General features: G+C 42.4%; 1 protein-coding gene across 8 annotated transcripts in view; it reads right to left on the bottom strand.

Annotated features, from left to right (window-relative positions):
• The window catches only part of JADE2 (jade family PHD finger 2), a 193,176-nt gene that overhangs the window by 66,175 nt on the left and 112,683 nt on the right, over positions 1 to 14,318 (bottom strand). For all 8 annotated transcript variants that reach the window (XM_044454220.1, XM_044454219.1, XM_044454218.1 and 5 more), the window contains one exon: positions 4,398 to 4,609. In XM_044454220.1, coding sequence (XP_044310155.1) covers positions 4,398 to 4,609 — 212 coding nt within the window. The remainder of the gene's footprint in view (positions 1 to 4,397; positions 4,610 to 14,318) is intronic.

Below are 14,318 nucleotides of genomic sequence, written 5' to 3'. Positions count from 1 at the left end.
CAAGCAACAGACTCACCACAGCAGGAAATTTCATGCCAAAATTGAAGAAAGAAACTTTCTGCCAGAAGCAGCATTGGTGCCAGCCCACCCCTGCTATCTGTGCAATAATGTTTCATGAAGGCAGGAGGTGGAGCCCAGGTTGCCACACTACACAGCTGAGGAAGCAGAACACTGCCAAGGAAGGTGGTAGAGGAAGCCATGGCTTTGGCTGAATGTCCCCATTCAATGTACAGGGGCAGGCACACACGTCTTTTGGTAAGTTGCAAATACAGCTGAGAGCACCCACTTTCCAAAAATGTTGTATGACAGAAGGCCCCCTGTTTGGGGCCCTGAATGGCATAATGGCAAATTTGAAAGTCATATTTCTCAAATGTGTTGTTCTGTGCAAGTATAATGCTGTCTAGGGAATGAAGGCTTCCCTCTGTTGGGGAGGTCTGTTCAGGAAAGATAGCAGCAGTTACGTGGAACTGGGAGGAAAGAGCAGTCTGGGAGTAGTACCACCTTATGAAAAATCAAGAATTGGTCATGCCTTACAGCACAAGATTCTCTTCCTCTCTGTCAGCAATAGCCAAAGGCTAGAATTGTTTTGCTGTCAGCTGAGCTAGTACTGCTGGTAGACTCAGACTGAGTCAGGCAAAGAGGCTGGCAAACAGAGGTCAATAAATCCTTTAAGGAATCATTTAATGTGAAAAGAGAGAGGAACGCTCATTATTGTGATTGACCAAGGGGGCTGCTAACTGGATCTCAATGAACAAGAGTGCTAGGCCCTTAGATTTCAGAGAAAGAGCAGAACCAAATACAGCTGGGAGACTCCAGAATTGTAGGGTCTCTCCTACTGGAGTTAGAGATTTTATGAAGGCTGCCCTCCACTGGCGGTGTATGCAGCCCAGATGGAAGGACTGCAGAAAGCAGTCATTACCTTTGGGACCCGGTTAGAGAAGTGGTGGAGTTGTCCATCTTGTATGCCATGAGATATTGTATCTCTAGGCTGGGATGCCTGATATCCCCTTTGTTCATTGTTAGGAAATCTGGGAGGCAAGGAAGATGGGGAAAGGCATTGTTGGGCAGGAGAAGGAGTGTTGCAAACTGCATTTATCTGGGAAAGTATAGGGCTATTAGGACTGGGAAACCACAGGGCTTTGAATATGTAATGTTCACCATCATTCTATACCTTGTTCATGGACAAAATGATTAAATTAAGAGGCCTCCCCAGTGAAAAAGGAAAGTGTTCCCCACCTGCTCTGCTGCAGAAACACTGGCACTTGGGTTATAATTGTAGTGAAGTGGCCAATAGACTGGGTGTACCACATGCTGGAGAGGTTAAATAGGACTATCAGGGAAAGCTTCCACTCATGTGGGGTAGTTATCAACCTGCTCAGCAAGTCTGTGAGTAAGCTGGACAATCCTGTTAGGTGGGTAGTGATGGGAGTAATGTGATGATGTATTTCCTCTAGAAAGAAAGAGTAAGTCATAGGAGGGGGAGAGATCTTGTCCCACCTTCTCTGCTTATACAGTCATTCCTAAGATCCTTAGGATGGATCACCCTTTGATGCATAATTTGAGTCCCCTTGGGCCTCTGGCATCAGCGAGGAGCTGGAGTTGATTGATATTAGGGTCCACTCCTGCTGAGACCACAGCCCTCAGTCTGGAAGTGGCCTGCAATGAGTTCCCCAGCTGAGAAGAAATGAGTCCATGGTGATCGTCAAGGATGAGGAAACTGGAAGCTGAATCTCCTCTGGGGATCATCTGCCAGGCAAGAGAATGTTAGGACCAAATCAGGAAAAACCAAGTGTAAGGGTCCATTTCTGAACTGGATACCTATAATAACCCTGACCAGAGTGATCTCATACAGAGTTGCACTAGCAGATTTACTGCAGTGGTGGCAGGCATGAAGCCAAAAAGAAGCTGGATTGTGAGTTACTGTTTGTTTGCATACAAGGTGCTATACAGTGTCCACCCAGTCTGCAGGCAGGCGATGGCTTAAATGGCATTGTGGACTGCCCAAATTAACTGCTGAGTTTGTGATGGAATTGAACAAGGTCCTTCTCAGTTGACCTGCAGGCCAAGAAATTCCACAAGGTCTGGGCTATGTTGGTACTGGTGTTGAGAATTCACTGAACTCATAATGAGTGTTATTTTGGCAGAGAACAATCCCCATAAAAATGAGTGACCTATTAAAGCAGGGGCATCTACAGCTCTTCCATGGCATATCGTGGTTGTACTGAAGAAAACCTCCTAAAGAGACCAAGGAAGCCAGGGAGATATGTCAGAACTGTGGAGATCTATATTCCCTTGGAGAACAGTCTTGAGGGAGAAGATAATACAGTTCCTAAGATTTGCCCTCCAATAATGGAAAACAATGTTTCTGGGGAGTTATGGACCTGTGGGAATTGTAGCTTTTGTAGAATCAGTGTCAGCAACTGCACAGGAATTTAAGGCACTACCTATGCCAAGAGCAGGTGAGTTTGGACTGACATGAGCTTGGATTTGACATCAGATGGTATCCTTTGAGCTGTCTTTTTGGTTTTGGGTTAGTGGAGTGTTTGTTTCAGGATTTAGTCAATTTGACCTTTTGGACTGAGGGGCCAGTTTGGACTGAGGTAATGGCCAAAGGTGTCAGAACTGCAAAGGCTGGTGCTCCGAATTCCATGGATGGTTGCCCTGAAAGTGCCTTAGGAAAAAAACCTGGTTGGTTTATTGCAGACGGATGACAAAGCAGTACCTAGAGGCCCATTCAGTGTGGCGCTACCTGCTGCCTTGTGGTGCCACACTGAATGCTCCCTTAGCAGAGCACAAACACATGCTGTTCTTATTCTTCTGGCCTGCTTAGTAAAGGTCTGGCGGCCAGCACAGGAGGCCACCCTTTGTGCCTCTCCAAGGCAGCAATGGCAGCTGGAGTGTCAATGGTCAAAAATACCTTCCCACCACAGCCATTTTTGAAGAAAACCTTGGAGGCCATGTGCCCCAAGGGACAAGACGATAAAGAGGAAGGAAAATGAAGAGGAAATGGGAACAAAACAGCAAGAAAAGACTTGGTAGAAAGAACTCCCAGGAGGCCACAGCAGAATATGAGGTTGTGCTATGAGGCAAGAGAACCCATGCACTTGATAAAGAGAACAAAACACATACAGCTGTCTCTATTAAGAACCCTTTCATGAGCTGTGCTCCTGGGAGTATCCAAAAAGTTTCTATCAGCTGTGCTCACAGAGGTTTCCCTATTTTGAAATTAGCATGTTAAGAGACTGTACTGTTACATCTTGCAACACCCCCATTTTTTTCTTTTGATAGGAGGATTCATCCAATCTGAAAATGCACAGAAATTGCAGGTGACAGTGGAGGCCAGGACTGGTATTTAGGTGCAGTACTTTTCATCACATTCTGCAGGAAGCCATCCTCCCAGTCTGTCTGTCCTGTACTCGTAGGATGGGGGTCAAACTGCTGTGGTTCTGGAGCTCTCAGAGAGAGGTGGAAGGAAGGAGAGAAGCAGGATATTCTTTGAACACTGTGCCTAAAGGAAGGAAGATCTACCTCTGATTACATGGAACACCCCAGACTCAGCTACTCAGTATTGATTGCTAATTGATGGCCTGACTTCAAAGAACCTGCATTGATTTTCTTTCCTTCTAAAGGACAGCCTGGAAACCTGACTGGCTAGTCTACACAGATTATTTGCTACTTACATCTCTATTAAATTCAGCACAAGCAACTTATCAAAAATGTTCTCCATAGTCACGGCCATATTCTGCTGAGTCAAGGTCATAAGATTTTCAAGCGGCACATCATTACAGGAAAAGTATAAAGGAATGCTCAGAGAGATTCCTTAATTCATGGGTTAAAGGGGGTGTGGGGAAAGAATCAAAACAAGATTGAAAACACTAACCAACTTAGCCCTCCCATCCCAGATGTTACTGTTTTTCCACCCTCATAAACCTTTGGCCCATAGTGAATATACTCTAAGCCTGGCCTAAAAAAGGAACTGATCTCCAATATTATAATGAGCAATAATCTAAACGAAGTCCTTAGTGAAATAGATGGTGAGGAAGCATCAAAGTGAAGACCTGTGTGCAGCAGGATTACAATATGCAGGCAGGAGAGGGCAAAGGTCCGATACCTCCAATATCTCCCCTACAGCAACAGTATCTCCTCTTTGCTGCCCGAGGCTGTACCGATGCAGATGCTGAATGTGAACCAAAGCCCCTTTTACATGCCTGATACCTTTAAGAAAAAGCTGCTCAAAGCAAGGACTGGCACTGGTGCTACTGCAGAAAGAGCCGAAGGGTGCCACTGTCAACAGCACCATTCCCATTTTGGCCTGCATCAGCTATTCGAAGCAAAACTAAGCCCTCTGAGAGAGAGGGTCTCATACAAGGTCTCGCCAAGAGGGAAATGCTACTCACCTGATGCACACAAACATTGCATTTGTCACAGAAGACCATCTCATTGCCATCTTCGCCTTCTGGTGAGCGGCACACATCACATACAACATCCTCATCATACTCGATGCCAAGGCCTTCCTCTGTCTCAATGGCGATATTCATGTTCTCATAGCACAGGGTCTCCAGCTCCTCCAGCACTCTTTCCAGGGTGAATTCATCCATTTCTGGCTTTTCTGAAAGAAAGAGGGGGGAAAGAGAGGCAATTCTACGTTAAGGAAGCCGATTCCATGGAAATTCTTGTTCATGCAGGGTTTTCAGACTTTGTTGTAGTGAGCCATTTCTTAGTGAACAGTGAACAGCAGATGAAGATCCTAGTCAGGCCTAACATTCCAGGAAAGTCAACTCAGAGGTGGTGGTTATGTTTAATTCTAATCCTGGTCTTAGAAGAGGCGAATGAAATCAAAACATAAGAACAAGGTTCATGAGAAGAATACAATATCTGGGTGTGATGCTGATCTAGGCTTTAATCAAGACACGTGAAAATTGAGCTGCATGCGGTCCATACAACTTAGTCCATCTATATATACTTCAACTGGGCAAGAAGCACGTAAGTCAGAAAAAACATGTGTCTCCCTTAATTATTTGTACCTCTTTAAGGAGTCATCCCGCTCTCTCTGCTCTTTGAGGGGTGTGTGTCTAACAGTCCCATCCTACACATGCCGACACAAACTAAGCCCCATTAAGGTCAATATTTACTCAGGTAAGTGTTATGAGATTTCAGTCCTGGTCACCAAGTCTTGCCTTTAGCGCAACTGAAGTCCCCCATGAGAATGCCTGCTGCTGTACACAAGCCATTAGGAAAGCTAAAGACTGCATTAACCACTTCTACACTAAAGGGTTTTTCACACTGGCATCTTTCATAAAAGAAACCCTTTCAGTTTAAAGAGATGAAGTGATGGGAACATTAAGGTCTCTTTTAGAAAACGCTGCCTTTGGCTTTGAACGCTCAGGGTTTGCATATCATAGTCAGTTAAACAAAAGAATATGTCCATGAAAGTGGCAAAGCAAAGTGTAGTAAAGAAAGATGAGGCCAGCCAGTGCTAATAGTATGTCTTAACAGTATCAACATTTGTGTTTTGCAAAAATGCTCTCTAGTGTTTGAACTTTTCACAAGAATACTTTAATGCTGATAAAAGTGCATAGCTGATCCATTTTCAAGGTAGTTAATGGAACTCTAAAGGTGACACCAACTGCTTGGAACATGTTTATGTTTACAGGTTTCTTTCTGCACAAATGAAAAATGTAATGTACTTGCTGCTACAAAAACCAGTGATAAATGTGTGTGGAAATTCCAAGGTGCAAGAATTAGCCAATAACCTATCTACATGGTGGGTATTCTAAACATTTTTCCCTTGAACCAACACTTTTTGTGTGTGGTTCCTTTTTTCTTCCCTCATCAGCTTAAGTGCTGAGTTCAGGTGGGCAGTTTACTTTCTGCCATGTTGTGCCTGGTGTTTTATTTTCATTATACCAGATTTTTCCGTAACAATAGCTAGCAATATGATCCCATCAGTGTGTGATCCTCAGTGGGAACCTACGCTTATGATGATTCCAAACAAACCTAATCAGTGAAGGCAGCTTCTAGCTGGCACTTCAGTCATATCCCAAATGTTTGCAATGATTCTTAGTGACTTATTATCACACTTTTGTATAATACTGCATACTTGTACTAATTTTTAATTGATTTAGGATGTTTGATATTTTGTAAAATGCTTTAGATGCTAAAAATGGGAGAAAAGTGGTATATACTTTAAAAGCATAAATAAATTGCTACAACCCAATTAGGAGCAATTCTTGCTGGGAAATCTACAAAGGTTTAGGACATACCAGGCCTTATCCCAAAACCAATGGAATGTAACCGCACTGTTCCATGAAATGATCTACTATTTAGCCTTTATGGCCAAACTACGTAGCACACCACAGGTCAACTGAACAAGCACAGTGTCTCAAAGGTATATTTTGAGAAGTGCTGTATTTACAGACAGTCCTGCTGCTACACATTATATGTTATTAAGGATATTTGCATGACATTTTCCTCACTGAAATCTGAATTGATAAATAAATTATGGATGCACAGAAGAAAGCCCATCAGGTGACCACAATTAAATCAAAATAACACAATTAGCACTAGCTAAACTTCTAGAGTGATACACATTATCTCATTTATGAAAAGGATCATAAAAATGATTTTCAATTATGGTTCATGCTATATGTTATAATGCTTGTAGTACAGAATAATATTGCAGTTTATCTATAATCGTCACACATTATGTTCATTGTGAAACCAATGGCTTCAACCATGCATAGTCCTGTAGGGTATATTCAGGGCCAAAGCATTAGTTATATGCGAGCCCAGTATAAACTGTAACACCAGCCTTCCGGCTACAAAAGGTCTTTGCTAGTCTGAAAAATTAAAAGATAAATTAAGTCTCTCTGTTTGAGACTGTTACGATTCTGACTGCATGATTGGTATTTATATCCAGACACAGCAGTGAAGTATGTATGTATGTATATATTAATTTTATAGGAATAAGAAATGCCTTTTAGGCTTTGCTCTCTGTCCCTGGGATCAAGGTCTATTCCTCTAATTCGTGCTCTCTTCTGGAGACCAAAGTATGTTTTGGAGAATGTGAATCCTATCAGCAGCATTGGCTCCCACTGTCCCTGGGATCCTCAGTGTTCCAGATTATCATTCTGCTTGTTCAATCCTCCTGCTCCCAGTTGCTGCCAGAAACTGAAGAACTCCGTGCCTTGGACTTCTTGAGAAAGGGTGGCACATGTGGAGCATAAAAAGCCTTGTCTCTCCAACCACAGATGCTAGAATGAGATCCCTTAATGTGACACCTGCATAGTTGTCACCAACATGCCTTTGGTCTCGGGTATTTTTGGTTTCCTTCTCCCATTTTAATAAATGTATTCCATGTTTTAATATTACTGAACTTATATGAAATTCATACAAACTGCAAGCAGTTATACTGAGCAAGAAAAATGGGCCAAATACCCATACAAGTATCCATTTGAGTAAAAAATGTAAGGTGCTCAGTCCCTTGCATTATACAAGGTGATAGTTTATTCTTCCAGTCTTTCAGCTGCCAAAAAGGTACAGAATCCATTCCCCCTTCCACTTTTTAATTTCCATGAAGCAGGTAAATAAAAAGTGTTTGTTTACATTAATGAATATTAATGTTTTTCCAATACAAAATTTGTCTATTTTTCCCAAAAAGAAGAAACTAATGGATATTTCCAAGAGGTGTACTTAAAAGAAGGATTAGCTGTATCACACAGCCAGCAGTTAGCTGAATCAGACAATCCCTTATTTAAAAGATATTGTGGTGTCAAACATGAAACAAAGGCTTTTGCAGAATAAGATGCAGCCTAACATTTATAAACATTCAAACAACTATGTTAAAGGTATGTGCCAAAGCAGTAATCCACTGATTAGAAATTTTGTGGTGGTGCCCATGGCAGTTTCTTAAATTCCCAAATGTACCCACAAGTCCAAAAAGGTAGGCAAATCCTATGTGCATAGGCACATTCTCTCTCACAGGTCCCTGCAACCTCTTTCTCATTCTAGAGGATCAGCAGCTAATCTTTAGAAATCTCACACAATCTTACAAGCTGTAGAAACCTGTGCTTGGCCAAATTATTTGGCCCAGGGTCTTTTTGTGCTTTCCAGAGGTGAGCCAAAAACAGACCTTAAAAACTGAACCAGTCTTTCCCAGTCACTGGCATTTAGCTGTGCTAATACACAGTCGCTGAAGCCTGTTTTCTCTGTTTTTCTTTATTTTGCATGGGAAAAGCCTCCCAAGAGGTTCCCTGGGAATGGAGCAGCATTCTCATAGGCATCCTGTCCCCAAAAATGTTGCCAGGCTCCTTAAAGCTACCGAACTGAAACAGTGGCATAGTTTCTTCCCCCTATAAAGACCCCCTGCCAACTTATATTACCGTAAGAACCTCACTTGTGAATCATATTAGAACTCTGCCCTTCCCACAAAGTCCCCGAATATACCCTGCCCTCTTTCCATAGAGAATGAATGTTTCTGCAAAATCTGACTGTGTTGTGTCACTGTGTATTATATCCCGCATACCTCTGTCCCTGACATAGATTTAGGGGAAAAAGTTTGCAGTCACCCTTAAGCACTTAGCCTCAATTGTTTTCCCCATGGTGATGGAATTGCAGCCTAGGCTGCACTTCTGAAGCATCACTCCCACATCACTCAGTTCCTGGATATGATCATGGCACAACCTCTGCCTTTTATGACCTACTGGGGAGAAACTCCTGACTTTTTTAACTCGGAGTGAACCACTTTCACTTTGGGTGCACTGGCTCTAGCTCTCTGTTCTTTTTGTTCTGTAGCTTTCATCTAAGTCCCTCCCAGATAATCCCATAAGTATTTGGCCCTTCCCTTTATTACTCTCCTTTCATACCTCCCTTTCTTTCCATTCCCCATTCCTGCTCTCACTTCATCCCCAACACTTGCCAATAATTTTCAACTCACTGAAAATCTTAAGACTGTAAGGAGAAACAATTATGAAAGATCATCCATCAATCTATGCTGCTTGCATAAAAGTTAAGCTAAGGGTTTGGGGATGGGTGGGGTACCAAAAGAAACAGGGAGAAGGAAGAGTATTTTGAGAGGAGGAGGAGACTATTTGCACACTTTATCCATATAACAGCATCTGGATTTCCTTGGTCAAAAAATTTGGTTCTGACTCAGAAGTCATGACATGCTATGTACCTGGACACTTAAGGAAAGCAAGAGCTTCTCAAAGAGCCATCTCTATTCATAATATTTGCCTTAACAAGTTTAGGCAAGGATCTGGATTGGCATCTTACTTGTCTGTGTCAGTCTGGGATTCAGCCAGTCAGACAACACAATTCCCTACCAGGGCTCTTTCCAAATGCTAAAATTGTTAAGCCAGAACATGCAGAGATACCTGGCAATACTGGTTTTACCGTTGGCAAACCTGATGGACGACTACAGGACACGTTTGGAAACCAAATCTGGTCTATAGTAGCTCAGGGTATGTGGAGCACTGTACATAGTCACCTTTTTAAAAAGGGCTGAACTAATCATCTACTACAGCCACCCACATGTTTCTACTCCTTACTAGAGCTATTGGATTTTACTGGACTGGTTGAATAAAGGCTGGTCTGTGGACATCTCAGTATGTGCTTCCACACCCTTTAGAAGAGTAACTAGCATTGACCATTTACTTCGATCTAGAATGGATATTAGGGATGCAGGTGGTGCATTCGTTTAAACTGCTGTCCTGCTGTGCTGGTTGATCAAAAGGTCACTGGTTTGAACCTGCACAACGGGGTGAGTTCCCGTTGCTCCGTCCCAGCTCCTGCCAACCTTGCAGTTCGAAAGCATCCAAATGCAAGTAGGTAAAAAGGTACCACTTTGGTGGGAAGGTAACAGCGCTCCGTGCACCTCGGTGTTTAGTCATGCCGGCCACATGACCACGGAGACTGTCTGCGGACAAACGCTGGCTCCCTCGGCTAGGAAACGGAGATGAGCACCGCCCCCTAGAGTCAGGCAGGACTGGACGTAACATCAAGGGGAAACTGTACCTTTTTTAGAATGGGTATTACAGAATAGTTTGACACTGGGTCTTCACCTTGCAAACCAGTCTCATTGTGCCACCTGTTACTCCATGACAGCAATACGTAAGAACTTCGACCGCTGCCAAAGTGGGACCAGGCTGCCTATGGTTAGGCCCTTCCAGCAGTGGAGTGGAGTTCCCTATATATTTCACAGGATGCTGAAGAAGACCAGGTTGCTAATGTGATTGTGTCATGCTACGTGTTCTCAACTTCTGTGAGATGAAGGAGGGCGATCTGCTGGAGGAACAGACTGGTCTCCCCAGGCTACGTGACTAGAAGGACAGAATGCCAATGGGGCAGCTGGATCTTGTGCCTCACCTGGTGAATGCTTGGTCTGAGGCAACCTTTGTCAGAAATGCTTTAAACCAATTTCTTTGGGACAGTAACCCCCATAATCAGGGCCTCCTAAGATGAAAGCAGCCCCCCTAATCACTCATGCCCCTGCTTGCACCCATTGTTCTCCTTTCCAGCTAGCAACATTTCTTATAGTACTTCCAGATGGAAGACTCCTAGTGCTAACAATCAAAATGCAATGTGCAGCTATTCCATTGTTTTCTTCCTTAGGACTTAGTTTTCTGATGAAACAAAAGTGTCAGGAAAGCACAGGAGAGCAACAGAGCGAAGATGAGGTCAACTGGATCCCCAGTAACACTGGATGCCTGTGGCAGTGTGATTTCATAATAAAAGCCCTGTCTGGAAGTACTCTTATTAAACCAGAACATGCGCCTTTGCTGGGTAAATGGGTAACATGCAGTAAGGAAAGGTATGAAAGCTATGAGCATCAGAGATTGCTCCCCAGTGTCACAGAAGTGATGATTTCAGGCTCAACCCTAGCCATAGAAACAGCTCGTTTTATATAACTTACAACTGGAGAGTTGCATGCTAATTAGTATTTTCAAGGGAGAAATGAAGTAAGAAATGTTTGGGCTTGCTGGATGATGGGTAAAACTGGGGAGTATAGAAAACTCCCTTAGATACAGTAATGGATGGTTCAGGGTATTGTGGAGAATGCTTGAATTGTTGTTCAAGCATTCATTGCTGATCATCTTTTCAAACCACTCACCAATTTCATTTTAAAGGCCTATGTATAAGAACCTCCCCAGAGAGGTTCGCCTGGTGCTGACTTTATATGCTTTTCGGTGCCAGGTAAAAACTTTTTTATTTGCTCAACATTTTAAGGCTTAAATAATTTTAATCTGGTTTTATTCATATTAATATTCTCAGTTGCATTTTATCTTGTTATTGTATTCTTTGATTTGTCTGTATTATTGTTTGTTTATATTTATTGTAAACCATCCTGAGACAATTAAATTGTATAGGACAGGATAAAAATATTCTTAAATAAATAAATATGTGACTGCAGCCATGTGTACTTTAGTTCAAGAGATTCCTGTGCTCAGGAGAGTTGGCAGGAATCAAGCCATGGATCCCTGCACTGTTTGAAAAGCTGGGTATAAAGTTGAAGTGACATGCAGGCATGAGGTAGCACGCTTGCTCCTGCACGGCCCACAAAATTCATGTTTGAAACAACCTATAGGTTGTTGTTACATGCAAACCAGGCCTTTGGCTTAGGATTCATATTACATCTAAACATGGAAGTCTGACTGGTTGTATTCATGAAGCAGGGCAAAGGTGAGTATGTGGCAAGACACAGAGGAGAATTCCAAAGGCAACATAAAACCAACCTAGGTTAATTGCAGATAACAAAAGAACTAGAAGAGTGCCTATTTCATTCAAAGTGGAAGCAAATCTCACCCCTGCAACTGTATCCTACCCTATACCTTGTGTTACAACCTATTTCCTTAGGCTAAGGAAAGATGTAAATTTTTCATTGTTAGCGATACTGCTAGCAGGATCTGCAAGAAAGCAGGGAAGAGATGATGAAAAGCCTTTCCATCCCCTGGCTTTGCTTAATTTGGAAGGTGAACTTTCGTTCAGCAGAACACGTGAGTGCAATGCCATTGGATATTTAAGCAGTAAGCAAGAATTCTGTGTAATATGTACTTGAATGAGAACAAATTCACCCACTGTGTCTAGTTGCTTATATAGCCAACCTCTTTTCAATGTCTTTTACACATACGAGTTATATGTAATTACATTAGCACTGTCATTAATTTGCCAAGCTCCACTCACAAGTATCCCAGAGCCTATTTGAGTGACAAATGTACTTGATGGGTACAAGGCGATTAATGCCTTATGAATCGCTAAATGATGAGGCCTGAGGGTAAAGTTCTTTTCCCATTTATGTTCCATTTATCTTCCTCAGCATCATATAAAGTTATCGCTAGCCATAAAGATGTTTTATTTTTAACAAGTGAGCAGAACTGCAGCCTTTTGACAGTGTTCAACAGAAGAGGTGGTGGAGCATTCTTTCCAACATCACATGTCTTGTCTTCCACTCACAGCAGAGGCCTTTTTTTAGAGAGAACCAACTGCTGTTTTCATACTCAGTGGTTTTCACTTTAGAACAGTGGGGGGAAAGTAGCATATATACAAGTGACCCTCAACAGGTCTCTTTTAACAGAACTAGATTCCCTCCAGCAAAAGTGAGATAATCACCCCAGACACAGTGCCAAGGGTTTGCATAACAGGATTAATATTAATGTAGAAGTACTGCTACAGAGTAATAGGCATGGCATGCCTTAGGAAAGCAGCTATTTACAGGAAACTAGCCATGACTGCCTTCTTTCTGTCAAATGAGACATGATGGAAATAGCTCTTGCTTGATACATGCCCACTGGGTTTGCCAACTTCTTTTTAAAGGTAATCTGCTGTCCCTTTAAGAGCTGCATGGCAAGCAGAAGTACAACAGGTAATGTCTCTCCCATCATCTACCTCCACATTGTGGGACACATAAGAAAAATGGGCATGTCTAGAAAAGAAAGATGGGGTTTACTTAGAATGGAAAGCTACTTTCAGATCAGTATCTGGTCCCACCAAAAAAAAGAAGCAGCAGCAGCAGCAATTTCCCATGCATTTTACTGCTATTTGTACTTCTCCATGTAAACTGCGTAGCATTTCCTCAGATACATTGTTATAAAATTTTGTTTAAAGAATACTTTTACATGTCCTTTAAATGTGATGTATGCAATGCATGTACATGTTTCCCACATACACACCATCTACTTCACCACAAATAAATATTTGAAGTAATTCTCTTCCTTTGCTGCTGGGACAGAGAAATGGCACGGAAGTGGGAGCAGTGCCAACACAGGCAGCAGTGGCACCATTCAGTATTTGGCCTGTACCAGTAGCGCAGTGGTGCTTTTATGGCCGCAGGAGTAGGAATCTTAGGCAGGGATGCAGGATGTGCATTCATGAGCTGTGGAGTACAGCATCCCATCATCAGGAGGACCACTTACACCTTTATGTGCCTGCCCAAGCACCAAGAGCACTGGTCCACCATCAAGAGCCAAAGGATTGGCTGCTATGAGGGACAAGGCTTTCTCAGGAGTGGCCCCAAACCTTTGGAATTCCAAACTGAGAGCCACCTTGTTAGGGTGGTGTGTCCAGAAAGCCTGGGTAAAAGTCTTGTAAAGAAATAAACAGCAGCAGAAAACTTTTTTAAAAAAAATTTAAAAAAAGTTTTTAAATTCCTGCCTGTCATGTTGCTGATAAACATACAGGAGTTCTGCCACAGAAAAAATAATCGACTTTTCTACTAGTTGCAGGTAGTGTGTGAAAAAGAATGAAAGGCTGAAGAAATGCACCAAAACCTCACAAAGGCTGAGCACAAACTCAAGACCTGCAAGGAAAGTTTCCACTTAACACTGTACTTAGTTGGCTTGTTTTACATGCTTTATGTTCTACCCTCCAGTATTTCTACTCTCATGGCAGTACCAAAACCCCCACTTTTTTTATCTCAGTTTATATTGCTAATGACATCTGAGCTGAGTTATTATTCACCAGCCTGAAGAAGGCTTATCTTGTAACTGAAGGCTTTATAATTCTCCTTCTCTGACTACCAATTCTGCATGCTTATAGTACCTGGTAGAGGTGTGAGGCTGGCATGCTTATTACAATACTAGCAAGACAATTAACACTTTCCTATTAAATACACATTTCCTACTTTCTAAGTGTTCTGATAATGAACTGCTTAATAAGCCAGGCAATGATATTAACAGATGAGCCACCCTGTGCAATAACTGAGACTTATTTCCAACTAAACTGTGCTTCAGTTGAAATCAATTTACTGAAACCAGAACTCCTTTCACCCTGCAGAGTATATTGGAGAGGATGATAAAATTGCTCATGAACAACAATTTTAAGAC

This window comes from Varanus komodoensis, unplaced genomic scaffold, assembly GCF_004798865.1.
Source record: "Varanus komodoensis strain SLA01 unplaced genomic scaffold, ASM479886v1 scaffold7_3, whole genome shotgun sequence".
NCBI lineage: Eukaryota > Metazoa > Chordata > Lepidosauria > Squamata > Varanidae > Varanus > Varanus komodoensis.
The sequence above is the reverse complement of the archived record's forward strand: the minus strand, read 5'-3'. Positions and strand labels throughout refer to the sequence as shown.